Source organism: Capsella rubella, unplaced genomic scaffold (genome assembly GCF_000375325.1).
Source record: "Capsella rubella cultivar Monte Gargano unplaced genomic scaffold, Caprub1_0 scaffold_3, whole genome shotgun sequence".
NCBI lineage: Eukaryota > Viridiplantae > Streptophyta > Magnoliopsida > Brassicales > Brassicaceae > Capsella > Capsella rubella.
Window position 1 is genome coordinate 5,768,354 of NW_006238921.1, and position 16,428 is coordinate 5,784,781.

Here is a 16,428-nt window from a genome sequence, read left to right on the forward strand (position 1 = left end):
AATCGCACGGAACAAATTTTTAAGAGAGTAAACAAACAAAAGATTTCTCTATAAAACCAACAAAGGGCTTTCTTAGTAAGTCGGTTGGCCCAATAAGATTTCGTATATATATTTTACACACATACCACGTCACATGTATATATATGCACACAGAGTAAGCTCTTTGCCTCTCGGTTACTTCCTCTCCCTTGTCTTCCTCTTTAAAATGAGTCTACCTTCCCAAGCTAGTAGCTTTGTAATGTGTGAGCGAGCTTCATAACACTCATGACACTTCTCCATGTCTTGTAACGTGTTGAAGTCTGTCTACCTGGTTCACAATTGTTTCTCTCCCTAAGATCTCATCTTTTCGAGTTTCCATTTGTTCATCTCACCTGCAACGATATCTCTTTTCAGCCAAATGGTGATAATGCCAGACTTCCATGAACACTCAAGTGGCTGCTTAAGATCCTCTCCATAATCAAACATCGACCCAGCTGAAACCTGGGGACTTATGAAGCCCTCTTTTCTTTTGTGTCATTCTAGTATTTGCTGCATCTTCCCATCTCTCAGCAGCTGAGTAGGTGTTGGATAGAACTACTAGGCTTTCTGTTGTTCCACCAAGACTCTGCATCTTTTTCGACACTTTTTCCCCAAGTTCCACATTATTGTAGGTCCAACAAGCAGAGAGAAGTGTACCCAAAACATGAATGTCTGGCTCAAATGGCATCTTGTTGACAAAATCATAAGCTTCATCCAAGTATCCGGCACGAGTTAGAAGGTCAGTCATGCAAATGTAATGGTCTATTCTTGGGATGACGTTGTAATCTCCTGAAGACATGGAGTTGAACAGTTGTTTCCCTTCATCCACAAGCCCTGAATGGCCACAAGCAGACAAAATAGCAAGAAAAGTCACCTCGTCTGGGTACACACCTGTGTCATGCATACTGTTGAACAGAGAAAGAGCTTCTTTGCCAAGCCCATGAATTCCAAATCCAAACAGCACTGTGTTCCAGGAAACTATATCCCGGTTCTGCATTGTGTCGAAAACTCTCTTGGCTAAATCAAGTTTTCCACACTTTGTGTACACATCCATCAGTGCATTACAAATCCTTGTATTAGCTGCATAGCCATGAACAACACAATACCCGTGACAACTAGAAGCGTGTCCCAAAGCAGCCAAGTGAGAGCAAGCGGTTAAGACACCAAGCAGCGTTGTTATATCTGGCTTCATTCCAGAGGATTTCATATCATGAAATAGACATAAACTCTCTTCTGAGCGACAGTTCTCCACACACCCAGAGATTAGAGAATTATATGAAACAACGTCTTTCAAGCCAATCTCACCAAACTGTTTAAAAGCATCAGATAAGCTTCCATACTTGGCGTAAAATGAAATAATGGTGTTTCCAACAGTTAAGTCTAAGATGAAGCCTGCTTTCACCGCGTAACAATGTACGCATTGCCCTCCATTCAGATCTCCAAATCTCGCACAACCCATAAGAATAAGCCCAATGGCCACTGGTGTCACCATCGCCACATCTGCATTAACCAGCATCTGCACAAACACTTCTCCAGCTTCCGTGACCTTTTCATTTTCTATGTAGCCTCCAATCATAGCACTCCAGGTTACCTCATTCTTTAAAGAGACTGAATCGAAAACTCTCCTCGCATAGATAAGGCACTTGCTTTTGGCATATACATCCAAGATCCCCGTCTCAAAAACTAAATCATTGCTAAAACCAATCCGTGTGCAATACCCATGAACAGCTTTCCCTTCCCTCAAAGCACCAGCTCTTCCTAGAGCAGGAAACATCCCAACGATTGTGGATAAATTAGGCCTGAGTCCATCGATTCTACGCATATTCAAAAACAATCCAATGACATCAGTTAAACAGCAATGTAAAGAAAACCCAGAAATCATAGCGTTCCATGCCACAATATCTCTTTTAGGCATTTGGTCGAACACTTGTAATGCCATATCTAGTTCCCCGCATTTAGCATAAAAATCAACCAGAGCAGTACAGACATACATATCAGTTGCAAAGTTGCTACATGTCACATGGCTATGTATCAGCTTACCATCTTCCATGGCTCGCAGACCAGCACATGCTTTCAACACAAATGGGTAGGTATATTTCGTGGGTCGAACACCAGAATTGAGCATCTTGTAGTACAAATCCAAAGCTTCTTCCGAGAAACCATTCGACGCGTAGGCTCTGATCATCACGTCCCACGCAATAGGATTCGTCCTTGGATGAGGAATTTCATCGAACACATGGCGTGCAAATTCCACTTTGTTGCATGATACGTAAAGACGCGTTAAATTGACGAGCAGGGTAGATGAACTCATTGTAAGGGAGCGTTTAAGAAGGTGCTGATGAATGATCTGACCCAATGTTAGATTCCTTGATCGAATACAGGATTCAAGAAGTCTCAGAAACATTGGGATTATAATGGATTTCAAGTTTCAGTCAAAGTAACCCAAAACATGCTACAAAGTACAAACCAAACATCAAAGTCATAAGTTCAGAACTCCGTTGACTCTTATAAAGCATTCTGAATTCCCAAAAACGTAGGAGTATGTACACATATTGGAATATTAAAAAGTAATGTTTCTTAATTTTGTTTTTGTGTTTCTTAAACTCTTTTTTTTTTTTTTCTTTTTTTTTTCTTGTTCTTAGTTATAAAATTTAATGATTATAATGTGTTGATAGAGTTAAACTAATAAACTCATATCATTTAGTAATAAAGAGTTGTAGGCTTATAGGCTGTAGCATAATATTTTTTCTATGGGAAAACCTGGAAAGTTTACATACAATGGTCAATGATGTTTATCTTGTTACATTTTGTGACGCGACAACGCCCAGCCAAAACTAAATCTTAAACTCAAAATTCTGAACTCTAATCTCCTCATTAACATGTTTCAAGAAAAATTTGTTAATTACCATCTTCTTAAATTTGCATACTTTCAACAAAGCTTTATTACTAATTAGTACATGAACAAAAATAGGTATGTTTTATTCTACCATAGACAAGGTTTGAGAAATAAAAGAAACCACTACTGAACTATTATACCGGAGACATGGAATGAATGCGTTCTTGCTATTTCAAGAAACAGCAATTTGATCTTCAACTTTCAACCCAAGGACACACCATGTTCCTCCTGCACCAAAACCAAAAGCCACATCAACATCAGCAATCCAAAGACTCGGTCAGTTAGTATAGAGTTTAGCAGCAAATGAAAAATATCGAGATCAGCAATCAAAAGCAGATAGATTAGTACCTTTTCAATCAAAACCTTAAATGTTATTAATCATTGTCAATATTGCATTTTCTCTGGGGAATAATAACTAAGAAGCTTCTTGAACAGAGGAACAAGTGCTACCATAGCAAGTTGGAGCTGCTCAGAGCTGTTTACGCGGACGCTTACTTGCCCTGCCCCTCTGTTATTCAAATTAGCACGAGCAATTAAATTAGAGGAACGTCCGATGGGCACTTGGGACTGTACATTCCCTCCGATAGCAAGATCGCCATGCCAATCCATCACAGAAAGTCCAAGAGTTGACAAAAACCGACCAAGCGGATAATCTTTATCTCTAAACTGAGCTTCTAAACTACCACCATAGGCAACATCTCCTCGACTAGTCATTGCCCCACCAGACATAACCATTCTGAACCGTTTATTAGCAATCAACTTATCTTCTACTTTCAGCCCTGCAGACACCGAATCACCCAAGAGCGTTACAGAGAGACCAGCTGCCGCTTTGTTTTTCCTAAAATTGTTAAATCTAGTTTCACTTCGAACAGTGTACGCCAAGTCCTTCCCTGCATTTTGCATGTCCAAACTTAAGGAAGTTGATCTACCCTCTCCATGTTTAACCGAGCTGGCCAATTCCACCTGCACATTTGCATCCTTCTTGTCCTTTGTCACTTGACCAGAGAAAGATATCGGTATTTTTTCTTTAACAACAAAAAGTCGTTCCGCATTCACACCTTCATAACCAATATCATGATCCCACCCATGAGTTTCCAGGACTGGCCTAACAAGCCATTGATTGGAGGAATCAAGGTACCGGTACCGGTGAGTAGGATTGTCAGAGTCAAACGATGCAGGTAGAGATATATCTGGCATGGGAACTGGAACAGATGCAGGTTCACTTCTCTCCTCTTCCACATTTTCACTATACCTGTTAGGCATATCTTTAATCTCAGCAGCAAATTTCTTTAACAACTTACGTCTCTTTCTTTCCTCTTTCATCTGCCTCTTCATAAATAATTTCTCCCGGTAATCCATCTCATCGAGATATTCCTTCTTCTGGGATTTGCTAAGTTTAGCCATCTCGGCTTTAGTCAACCACTTAAATGGAGGAAGGTCATCATACTCTGGTTCTTCGTCAGAATCTGTTGATTCGTCCAAATCATCTTCATCTTCTTCATCATCGTACTGCTCCTCAGGAAGCTTAGCTTGTGGTCTTGATTGCAGAAGCGATGAGAGGAGAACTGGTAATGGAGGAGCCTTGGACCGAGCTGCAAATTGTCCCCCTGGAATATTATCTTGTAATTTCAGAAGAGCATTTGCTTCGGCTAGAATCTTGGAGGCAAATGAGAGTAATAGCAAATGAGGTTTCCACACTTGGCCATTAGGTAATACTCTCTGGCCTGCCCGATTGGTCCTGCAAGCAGAGTGGTTCTCAACTAAAGAAACAGGATTCATGAGCCTCATATCTCCAGCTGCTTGGCGAATGGCCTGCTGGATGACATGAGAACGTTGTGTAACAAACATTTCATAGCTAGAAGCAGTACCATTTGGGCCATCTGGTGGAGCCGAAGCGGCATGAGTCAAACCCACAATGGCATTAAACCATATTGATGGTCCAAAAACATCAGTGATGGTGCGCAAGAGAGGCATGTCACCAGAATCTCTGCTTTGCATATCCAATCTATCAAGATATAATACAATGTCAGGCGGGTTTTTCTTGATGAATGCCCTGACAGACTTCAGGATCTTCTCATTCTTGTGTTGATCTGACCAGGATGGTAAGAGACCAGGGGTGTCAATTACCCGTACCTTAATTCCCTGAACAAAACCCTCAACATTCTGAACCCTCTTTGTCCCCATCTGGAATGCATCAGTACTAATTTTCAGTTCATCGAAAATAGAATTGATAGTTGCACTTTTACCAACCCCACTTTTACCGAGCACCATAATCGTACAAGAGAAATCAAGGGGATCCTGTCCAGCTACTTCGAGCTGTTCTGCCATGGCACTGGCACGATCAAAACTAAAGGCACCAACACGGCTTCCGTTTCTTCCCCTCAACTGTTCAGCCAATCCAAGCCTGTACAAAACCTGAGCAACAATAACATTATGTGGAGTTTGCCCTAATCTATGTGCAAGCCTCAAAAATTTGACCCTGATCAACTGGAGCTTCTCACGCGTCTCATCATGCTCATCTGTCTCTGCAGTGGTAGAGTCTTCAGCTTGCTGAGGCTGATTCTGATACACATTTCCGTTGACACGAGGCTGTTGTGGAACACGTGGTGCCGGTTCCAAAAGAGGAGCAGCATGACCAAGACCTGCTGGGCGAGCCGGTGGTAATGCTGCAGTATTACTTCTAGCCTCTGCTGGTGAAACAGAACTTAATACCTCAGATTCTCTATCCACATGTTGGCTTTCCTTCATCTCTGGACCTACATTTACTCTGCTGTCTTGCTGCTTTTCAATTTCCTTAGATTGAGTACTCTGCTGAACATCATGTACTCCATTCATATTGTGAAAAGTCTCCTGTTCTCTAAAAGTTTCCCCAGGGAAGCCACTACTGCTGTGATCTTCAGTCTTTATCTTTTCCTCGGAGCTAGATTTTTCCAAAGGAGATAGGATCGCAGTTGCTACTTCAATACAATCATTCAAGGATTCGTCACCTGAAGTCTTTTTAACACCATTGTAGTCGGCACCAGTCTCATCATTTTCTATACATACGAAACCCTTCTGAAAGCAATTCTTATGTGTTCCTTCACCTTCCTCAATCTCTTGTTCTGTTCCCATGCCATATTTTTTAATACCATCATCCCCTGTTTCCTCGGAGCAGGAATTTACTGAGATAACTTCAGCCACCAGTTCTTTATTATCAGGAACCACAATTGTGTTTTCCGAAAAAGAATGTATGTTCCCGTTTTGTAAAGTTACAGCCTCAGCCGCTAAACTGGAAACATTGGAAGTAGCTTCATCACTCTTCTCAACCACATCCAAGCTTGATTCGATTTTACCAAAAGAAATTTCTGCACCTGTCCCCCCCTGATCATCATTCATTTTGGAAGTCACCAAATCAGATTCAGCATCCTTCGTAATTAGATGTTGCACGTCAACCTCGCTATGGCTCTCTCCCACCACCGTATAACTAACCTCTAAATCTTGTACTCCTCTCTCATTGCTACTACATGCTGCCTCTAATGGCAAATCCTCATCGGCTCCGAAAGGTTCAGGTTTTAGTCCCTCCTGCGAACCAATTGCTTCCTCGAAGACCTCTTCTTCAATATCCATCACTTGATCAGATCCCACCAACTCCCTTTTCTCTACTTCCCCATCACTAGTTCTATCACCATCAGCAAGCTTCATCTCTTCCCCATCGCCCATTTCTGAGATCACCGCAGTTACAAAATCCACCCAAACCAAAATCACGAATCACTGCACCAAACCAAATAAAATAGGCTTACGACTTTATAAAAACTCTCAATAAACTGTAACAGCAAAAATAGAGCAAGAGAGAAAAGAATTAAAATTGCTCTAGCTCAGTATTACCGCCACAAATCCTAAAATCCTCGTTACTTACAAATTCAATGGGAGCAGAGTGAAGAAAATAACCAAAAATCGCAGGTATATATTTTGCTCATGAGAATTCAAAAGATACAAGACGAATCTATTGACGATAGCTACAAAGGAGAGGAGGCGAAAAGAATCTAACCTGGTGACTATTAGAGATTGAAAGAAGTCTGAAAAGAAAGATCCTTTACATATGCGCTTTTTTGTTGTTGTTGTTGTGTATTACGCCTTTTACTCGCCTGCGACAGTGCTTGCGCGACTACGACGGGAAGGAGGAGGAGGAGATAAGAGACTTTGATTGGACGGTTTAAATCGGTTCGGGTTAATACATCGGACGGTGGAAAATGGCTCTTATATTGCAATCGTGGAAAAGGCATGTCACGTGATCAGTAATATGGTGGGCCAAGGCCTTTTAGTTGGGCTACATAATCCTGTTGGCCTTTTGGAGCTTTTCACCTGTCTTTTCATTGTTTGTCACTTTAGATACCGTAACTGTTGTTATAGACATATGATTTTTCCCTTTTTAATATTATTATATGGATCACTCAAATAATTTACATGATAATAATTTTCAGTTGTTTGAGAATAGAGTTTTTAATTCACATTAGTTGTTTACCAAAGGATATAGAAAAATACGAAACACAAAAGGTATAATAATTTTATAATAACGATTAAAAAATAAAAGTAAAAGTAAATGCCCGAATTCACTAACACGAAGGACATTTCTGTCATTCTTTGTAACAAAGAAGAGATCACCCTTTTTTTTTTTTTGCTTTTTTTTCTTTTCTGAAAATTGAAACTGAAAACCAAACTTCTTCACTCTTTTCTTCATTCATTGCGTACAAAGCAACTTTCACACTTAAACAACATCACACCTTTTGGTTTTCCTTCTTATACCAACTACCGAGGAACTCTCTTACGGCTCAATATTTCTTGCTCCTTGAGACGGTGTTGGAACCGAGCAAGCCTGGCTTGAAGACTAACAAGCCCTGCTGCTTTTCGAGACAACACAAAGCTCAGTTGCGTCACATAGTTTTCTATCATGCTTCCTGGTTGGTCCACCTCCGCTAAAAGTTTCATTTCCTGATAAACCATATATATATAAACGAAAATCAAACGAAGCCATACTAATCTAATCTACAGTAAGTTTATTCATTTAGCTATGTTTACTTACCTCGCGAACAATCTCCATTGTATCCTCGATTTCTTTTCTGTGTGCTGCAATGAGGGCTTCTTCTTCCTGAAAAGATCACGCGCTGGTGATTATTAACTTATGATAAGATATGAACAGAAATATTCATATAAGTTTCTACATTTGCTTTCAAATCAATTTCACAGGTTCATCTCATGTTTCAAGTTTTAAGTGAGTATTTTACCTCAAGCAGTGCATCAATGTTTTCATCAAGAGAAGTGTCAGTTTCATATTGCCTCGAAGCGGTTTCATTTGTGCTCTGTCTAAAGTTTGTCAAGGTAGGGATATCCGATGAACTGACATCTCTTTTAGACCAATTTTGTGGTCTGTCTGGTTTTTCTTCCCGCAACCCTTTTCCACGAGGTGGTGACACTTTCTTCACTTTCTCTTCACGGTCTGAAGTTTCTTGGGGAATTGAAGACAAGTGGTTCCTCTGGCTAGTGGAGCCACCGAAAGAGCTGTTCGTCTCTGATCTTCCCTTGTCCATTGAGATTGATGGTATTCCACTTTCCTCTCGATAATTAGTAGGCTGTCTGAAGTCAATACCTGATGTAGTGTTGCTGTCCTTCTCGACCACCCTCCTCCTGGTTTCCTGTACATTCAATTCCTGTGGGGGCTCGAAGACATCTTCCACATCATTTGAGACCAACAAAGTATCCTTATTAAGCGGAGGCATTAAATTGGCAGTTTGATCTTTCTTGCTATTTCCACTTTTGGATAGACTTTTGACCCTGTTTGTTTGGTACATAGCCAACAGCACTTTAAGAGAAGGTGAAATAGAGAATTTGTTACAAGAGAGGCAATAGTTTGTACAAAACATACCGATCAGCATATCTTAGAGTATTGAGGGTATGTTCACACGATCCTGCATTTGGGGAGATGCAAGAAATCATCACTGTCCTTGAGTTTCCAACGAATGAGTCACGGAGCACCTCAGTTAGTTTGCTTCCACGAAATGGTATATGTAGCTGATCATTGTCCAGTGCACGTATACATTCCTTAAGAGCCAAGAGACTCTTGTTGATTTCTGCGCCTTCAATCCTAAGAAAAATCCACCATGAAAACTATACAGTATTAAATCTGAAGTGTGGTGCCCTAAAGTAAAAAGCAGCAAAGTGCCACTCCATCAATACTAACAAGTCCAAAATAGGCATAAATTTTAATCTACGCATTAGTGGTAGGTCAATACTCAACCACAGGGGAAACGGGAATCTTTACCTTGTCTGGCGGTCATTGTCTGTGGTGTCTGCACCTCTTTCACTGCCAGCAAGGTCAATGAACGAAATCTTTCCCACAACTTTCCCAGGCAATTCATTACCATCATTATTCCTCCGTCTAGTGTCTTTTACCTCAACATGCTTTTTTACAACAAGCTGTAGGATAGCATGTGATCTAGAAGATTCCTCATTTGCTCCAGTAGACCCTGTGCTTCTTTCAGCATTTCCTTTCTCAATAAAATCCTTTACAATTTGTACATCTGAAACTTCATATTCTTGCAGGCCAACAATGCAAACTTGCTGTCTGCCATCTTCTCGCATGCAAAGTTTCCTATACGGCAATAACTGAATTATTTAGACAGTTGTAAACATGCATTTGCGATTGTAGTAGACAACAATGGAAAGTATCAAAACTGAAAGGATGAAGAAAAGCGCCAATGATTACAGTATACTGACGCTGAAGAACAATTATAAGCTAGTATATGCCAAAAGAAAAGAAAAACACAAAACCTCTCAACAAATATGACATTTCACAGAAATAAGTAAAAGAAAGAACACTAACTTTCTCTCACTGAGCAGATCGAACAGCTTTCCACCATATATTTCAAAATAGCTGAGCCACAATTTAAACCTCTGATTGCTGTATACTGGTTGACGCAACAACCTCATAAGATCTTCAACTGCTCGTATGGGTAGTGGTTTCATTGTGAATGTCTTGCCACTACCTGAATAAAGCAAAACATATCAGGGTCATGAAAGCATAAAACTATATAATCATCTAAAACCTGGAACTTATAGAAAAAATAATAGTATCAGTATACCTGTTTGACCATATGCAAAGCATGTAGCTTTAGTTCTCTGGAATATAATGGGAATTATCGGCTCAATTGTGGCTCGATACACCTGTTCAAGGGAACAACAAACAACTTCAAAGCAGTATAAAGCTTCTGTATATTTTAAGAAGCTGAAAGTATCCATTCATCAATCCAATCTAGATAGAAGAGGTGGGGGAAACCACATGCTGATCTAGTTAATAGGTCAATAAGGTATGCGACCTTGACATAAATCATAAATGTATCACAGATCAAGGTTGCATTATGACTCCTTCTAGATTTTGATATAGAGTCCAATACATTCATTTATTAACTTACCTCATCATTTGAAACATCCTCATCTAGAACAGCATCAAAGCAGAACTCATGCCTTTCTACATAAGCAGTTAAATCGACCTGCACCAACAAAATTATGATTCGTTCAATATCAGAAAAGAAATATTAAATGAAAAGAATATATGACCTTTATAGCAGGATGCCATCGATCAGTTGTTCAACTGAATCATGGATGCCATTGTTATCTTCGATGAAGAATACACACGAACCTTCAGCTTGGGTTCATGGACAGTCAAAGAATTATCAGATACCGTCACGACATCCTCCTCCTTTCTAGCTGTTTCTTTCTTATTTAGAGGTCTTTTCCTTACCTAAAGACAAATAAAAACAAAAAATGGTTTCCAATGATCCCTAGTGAGAATGAACGTTGCTTATAAAACAATCAAGTAGTAAGGAAAAAGGTCAGTGATCAAGTGAATGACCTACCACTACTTTAATCTTGGCTACACTGTTATTTTCTTTTTCACTCTTAGGCAATGAACCTAAAGGTTCAGCATCTGTCTGTTGCCGTTGTTGACGATTAGCTGGCAAATTAAAATCGTCTTCAAATTCTTTATTAACACTAGGCATGAAAGGTGACGGCTCAAAGGGTTCAGTAATCACATGCTGCAAAAACGAAGGAAAGTGACATATCACAAAATCAATGAGTTGATAACTTTCACGTGGATAATCACTTTCTTTAAGAACTAGCAAACAGAAGTCTCGCAGATAGATTGCATGCGCACAAAGCCAATGATTAGTTGGGACTCAATATGGCGATGTAAGATTGGAAAAACAGTATGACAACCAGGATGTCATATAGAACAGACAATCTGATGAATTTATGAGCTTTCTGTTCTCCATGGACACTAATGTGTAAATATGAATAGTCTTTGCACTAGTTCTTCTTCAAACATACCTCAGATAGAAGCTCTGTATCATCCATTGCATGAAGATCCAATAATCCAGCTCCAAAATCACCTCTGAACTCAGGTGAAAAAAATCCTTCCGAAGACGGCATACCTGCTGATGTCTGAGCAGTTGGCGTATATGATTCAGAAGTCGATTCCCCATTAAAATTGAGATTTCTCATTAGTTTGAACAGTCTTTGTTTCTCTTCAGCAGTCTGTGCTCCATAACCCTAGCAGATACCGTAAACACCACAAATGAGGCTTCAAATATCAGAACCCCGTCCGCGCAAATTACAATAAAGAACCACGCAAAAGAAAATCTATAGCAGAAAAACTGACCAATCGGAAGAGAGATTACTAATAACCGTGCAGCAAACATCTAACGTAATCACATTCACATATAAATGGCCAAGCAATATCCAAGTTCTCCTTGAGATGCATTATGACTTATATCCTACACTCCTACCACAGTATTTCAGCGAACCAAAGCTCTAACGAAACTTGGCAATCTGTGTCTAATACAAAATTGCCACACTTTACAAGCTATAGTAGAGTACATACGGATTACGGAAAATAAAAAGGGCATGCAAGATAATGGAAGAGTAGAGAAACAAAGAAGCAGGGAAAATAAGTACCTGCATGAGAAGGTTTGGGAGATGACGCTGATCATTGCCTGTAGAAGCAACGGGAGACGCCAGATGCTGCAAGCCAGCGGATTGAAGCCACCGAGCCATGACTGCATCTCCTGCGTCATTTGCGGGTAGAGACCCATCGTATAGCGCCGTCGCAGCCGCAGCATTGCTCTGCTGCATTTGGCCGCCCATGTGGCGCTGCGATCTTTTTTGAGGAGCCAACTTGGGAGATCTGAAGAACAACTCTTCATCCAAACAAAAAACCAGAATCCCCCATTTGTTACAAACAAAAAAAAAAGAATAAACTTTCCGAATCGAAACAGAAATCAAAAATCCCAGATTAGATTCAATCGAAGGGGAAACTCACAATGTGGGGAGGATTCGGATTGAACACAAAACATGAAAGCGTAAGAGTAGAGGAGCTTCCAACTCGTTTCAGTTTCCTTGGGAATCTGAAATTCAACCAAATAGATTGAATCAGAGAAGCGGAGAAGGAGATCGACCAAGAGTCCCCTAAAAAGACGGAAGTAGTAATGATTACCAGAGGGAAACGAAGACACGCAACGCAACGATTGGATAAGAGATCTGTGATCTGAAAAAAAAAAAAAATCCCGAAAATACAAATCAGATCCGACGAGTGAAGAAGAACCCTAAGCGGTGCTCGTCGTTTAGCGTTGGACAGAGCTCTGTTCAAGATTTTCGTCTTCTCCGTAAGCGACGTTAGGCGCAGAGAGAGAGAGAGAGAGAGAGAGAGAGAGAGAGAGAGAGGGCGTTGAAGAGGATTTGACAAAGTATAAGACACAAACAATAAAATAAAAAGTTCAAGGCGTCTAAAACTTTTTAAAAAGTGACAGTTAGAACCCCCTTTAATTTCAGAATCGTTCACCGATTTGTCCTACTTTTTTATTTTTGCTATTTAGTCCAAAACATTTTGAAACAAGTTTACACGATCTTCTTCTATGAACGGTCTTGTATGTTCTCGTTCTATATAAAAGTGTTGATAAACTATTGTTTTTTTTTCTTTTGGCTGAGATCATGACACAATGACATATACACACACCATGGTCATGACATATAATAAAGAATAGATTTTCTCATCTTGAATCATATCATTCCTAATTTGACCATATTTGCATAACATTGATGGGTTTATTATACATACACTAATTACATTGTTGGATTAATACGCTATGTGTATTTTGAGATTTCAGCTACTTTATATAGTATCTGATGATGCTGGTTTGGACTTTGGACCATTTCTTTAGTAAAATAGAGAAATGAAATTTGAAACTATCCGAGGAAAATGACATTTAGTTTTTCTCGACATGAATTCCACAACTTTTGGAATTGTTAATACACTATTTTTAAATCCTATCTCAGTGTTCTTATATTGCTTTTTTTTTTTAAATGTTTTTCATTTTTCATCTAAACAAGTATCGCGGTTTTGAATTTTGAACTGTTTATATGAACGAATATATACGTGTGTGTGAGAGAGTGTTTATCAAAAGCTAACATACTAGTTTATGTAAATTGTGTTAATAATAATCCTAAATAATATACGAACAAGAAGAATATGCAAAAGTAGAGAAGTGGGCCAAATACAGCTTGTGGGTTCCTTCCTTTTGAATCAAAAAAGCTATTGCTTTAGCCTAAAGCATTTGGATCTAAACGATTCCTGATTTTAAGTAATCAAGTATAAACCAGTACGAAAGGAGCTTTTCCTTTATATATACTGTAATCCGTTCTAACAACATTGGTCTCTAGTTTTGTGCAGCTGTAGATGGATCCAGATACCTCCTTTGTTACGATTAACAAATGGCCAATGGGCCATGTGAATATACTAGTATCGACTTTGTAATTTGTCAAGTGTGTTTTTAAAAAAAAAATGTTGAAGAGTGTAAAGCTAAAACGAAAGGACCAACCAAAAATATGAGACTGGTTTTAAATACGTTAGATACAAAGGGAGTTGGAGCAACGTCAAAACCGACCAAATCACGTTTCCTTTTTACGTGAGACACAATACGTACCAACGCATTTTTGGTTGTCCTCTTGTCCACATATAGTATACACAAACAACATTAATATAACTAGATACTTATATTATCTATGTTGTTGAGCAATTCACGCAGCTAACTCTCTACGTAATTCTCGCGGATAACTTATTTTGAGTCATAATAAACCAAAAAATGGTTTATGTAAGTGAATTGGACAGCAGTTGTAACGTAGTAAAGAATCAAGCATATATATACGCTGATAGCAAAAGTTAAACAACACACATACATACATTTTTATTACGACCGTTGAGATTTGTCTTACAAGCCGCAACCAAAAATAAACAGGAGGACAGAGCTCTAAATAGTTACAGATACTGCACGAGTGCACGTGAGATAATAATATCCTTGCTGAATAGCAGAAGACATACGTGGAGTGATGACATGCCTATGATGATGTCTCTTTACCATATTTAGTCGGAAAAAACGATACAATACATCACAGTCTTCAAAAATGTCAAAGGGAACATACAAGAGCATATTCCATTTAGTTGAGAGGAATGATTAAAGTTCCAAAGAGTAAAAATAACCTGTTGGTAATTAAGAGTAAAAATAACCTGTTGGTAATTAGCAGCATCCATAGGATCTGAATCTAAATATTTTAGGACTTTTATATTAGCTTGCCTCGAGATTCGGCCTGAGATAAGTAACCCACGCCCAAATGATAAAAGCAAACTGAAGAAGAGATGTGACACCAAACAACCCATAAAGTAACGACCAAAATTCAACTAAATAGTAACTGAAACCGTTGTTTTGTTGGATAAAATAACTTAAAAGACTTCAAAACACAGAAGATAAAAGCAAACTTGTAGGTAATCTTTTAATAGGGAACAACGACGAAACACAAGACAATGTGCGAAGAAACATAAACTTAAGAGAGCTGCTGCGACCGACCACAGTAACCCGACGAGAGCTTCTCTCTCAGCACTTGACCTCCTTCAAACCATGTGCGAAGTACAAAAATGTTGGGTTTGTTGCACCCTCCTTGTAGTAAGCAAAGACCAAAGAGCTGTCATCGTGCATCCCCTCCCCAACAAAGCTGTTTTGTATCAAACAACATAACCATACATGAGATTTCAAAATATATCAAAACAACATAACCATAAATGAGATATATGACACATTGGGGAAACTTACAATTGGAAGTCACCGAGCCTGGGGAGCAAATACTTGGTAGCTCCCTCAATACCCTTCTTGAAGACTGCTTGCTCTTCCTCGCTGAGCTTGGGTGTCAAAAGCTTGATGTATTTCTTAATATAAGCGATGAATCCCTTCTTGTCATAAGTTGGTTGCTCCTATATCAACACAAAATGAGACCTCTCGGATCAGAACAAAGATACTACAGGAAAATACATTTGGTAAACAGAGATACAAAAATTACTATGTGATTAAAAGAAGCAGACAAAAAACCAACCTGAAGTCTGAAGGTGTCGACAATGTCAACAACCTTTTGGACAGAGTCATCAACACCCTCATCCTCACCACCTTCTTCAGCAGATGGATTGGCACCAATGTTAACATCTACAGCTCCCAAGACAACCCACTGTATAATAATAAGAATAAAACCCACTTAGAACAGGAAAACAAAAAGATAACAGATTCAAAACAAAACTTGCAACTTCGTTGATTACACTAAGTCACTAACCTTTCCCTCAACTTCCCAAAGGATTCCATTCTCAATCTCCTTGTAAGGGAAAGAGTCGGACAGAAGCTCATCACCTGAAATCAATATAACAAAATCTTCAGTCATTACTCATACTAATTCAATATATTTAGTATAAGATCACATATACAAGTAGCAGCTGAACCAATCCAGTGACTCTAAAATTGAGAATATTAGCCAAAATACAGAAAAAACTGTCATCACAATAACTTCCAGCGAAATTTGAACTAATTAAGTATCTAAACTATCGAAAACAATCCCTAGTATCAAATCTACAACCATATAGTAAGCTCGATCTATACAACCACAATCAGGGATAAAATACATATACAAATCAATCATAGATCCAACCAAATTACAGAAATTACACCCCTATGATTAGAATTACCGATTCAAAGAGCTGAAAATTAACGAAAAACGTAAGATACAAACACAGATCTAACGAAATCTCAATTCAATATCACCATTATCCCAAATCGTAAGAAATAGATCGATAAATACAAAAGAAATCAAGACGAGATTTGAACAATTGAGCTTACCGGTGAGAAGATCTTGGTACACCAACATGGTCGCTTATTGATTTTTAGCTCTCTCTCTCCGATCGATGTGAATCAAACGAATAGTAAAGGTTGCGGGAGAGAGACGCAGCGACGAGAGGGTTCTAAAACAATGATATAACTTTGATATTTATACTCATTACTATAGGCGTAGGGTTTTCCCTGGAGATGCAGACACAGGAAATAAAATTCCCGAGTAATTTACCATATTAGACTTTACTTTTTTCTAAATTTCTATTTTACCCTTTCCTTTTTTTT

At 39.0% G+C, this 16,428-nt stretch overlaps 4 protein-coding genes across 5 annotated transcripts; all 4 read right to left on the reverse strand.

Annotated features, from left to right (window-relative positions):
* Window positions 1-33: 33 nt before the first annotated feature.
* Window positions 34-2,542, reverse strand: LOC17891301 (pentatricopeptide repeat-containing protein At3g16610). The gene has a single exon (XM_023786315.1). It carries the CDS (start codon window positions 2,420-2,422, stop codon window positions 458-460), a length of 1,965 nt encoding a protein of 654 aa, XP_023642083.1. The 5' UTR covers window positions 2,423-2,542; the 3' UTR covers window positions 34-457.
* Window positions 2,543-2,871: 329 nt separating this feature from the next.
* LOC17893212 (translocase of chloroplast 120, chloroplastic) lies at window positions 2,872-7,051 on the reverse strand. Its single transcript, XM_006296811.2, has 3 exons — window positions 6,942-7,051; window positions 3,263-6,664; window positions 2,872-3,142 (listed from the first exon to the last, which is right to left on the reverse strand). The coding sequence occupies exon 2, from the start codon at window positions 6,611-6,613 to the stop codon at window positions 3,299-3,301; it is 3,315 nt and encodes a 1,104-aa protein (XP_006296873.1). The 5' UTR covers window positions 6,614-6,664; window positions 6,942-7,051; the 3' UTR covers window positions 2,872-3,142; window positions 3,263-3,298.
* Window positions 7,052-7,432: 381 nt separating this feature from the next.
* LOC17893183 (kinesin-like protein KIN-13A) lies at window positions 7,433-12,668 on the reverse strand. 2 transcript variants are annotated; one of them, XM_023785768.1, is made up of 14 exons: window positions 12,441-12,668; window positions 12,267-12,351; window positions 11,903-12,131; window positions 11,276-11,497; window positions 10,804-10,983; window positions 10,587-10,688; window positions 10,360-10,437; window positions 10,030-10,111; window positions 9,771-9,933; window positions 9,210-9,539; window positions 8,814-9,032; window positions 8,176-8,722; window positions 7,974-8,039; window positions 7,433-7,882 (listed from the first exon to the last, which is right to left on the reverse strand). In XM_023785768.1, the coding sequence occupies exons 3-14, from the start codon at window positions 12,089-12,091 to the stop codon at window positions 7,700-7,702; spliced, it is 2,361 nt and encodes a 786-aa protein (XP_023641536.1). In that variant the 5' UTR covers window positions 12,092-12,131; window positions 12,267-12,351; window positions 12,441-12,668; the 3' UTR covers window positions 7,433-7,699. The 2 variants fall into 2 exon arrangements, with proteins under 2 accessions (XP_023641536.1, XP_023641535.1); XM_023785767.1 differs by having other exon boundaries at window positions 11,903-12,144.
* Window positions 12,669-14,640: 1,972 nt separating this feature from the next.
* LOC17890918 (translationally-controlled tumor protein 1) lies at window positions 14,641-16,276 on the reverse strand. Its single transcript, XM_006298632.2, has 5 exons — window positions 16,153-16,276; window positions 15,596-15,669; window positions 15,365-15,493; window positions 15,088-15,245; window positions 14,641-14,989 (listed from the first exon to the last, which is right to left on the reverse strand). The coding sequence occupies exons 1-5, from the start codon at window positions 16,178-16,180 to the stop codon at window positions 14,872-14,874; spliced, it is 507 nt and encodes a 168-aa protein (XP_006298694.1). The 5' UTR covers window positions 16,181-16,276; the 3' UTR covers window positions 14,641-14,871.
* Between the last annotated feature and the right edge of the window lie 152 nt (window positions 16,277-16,428).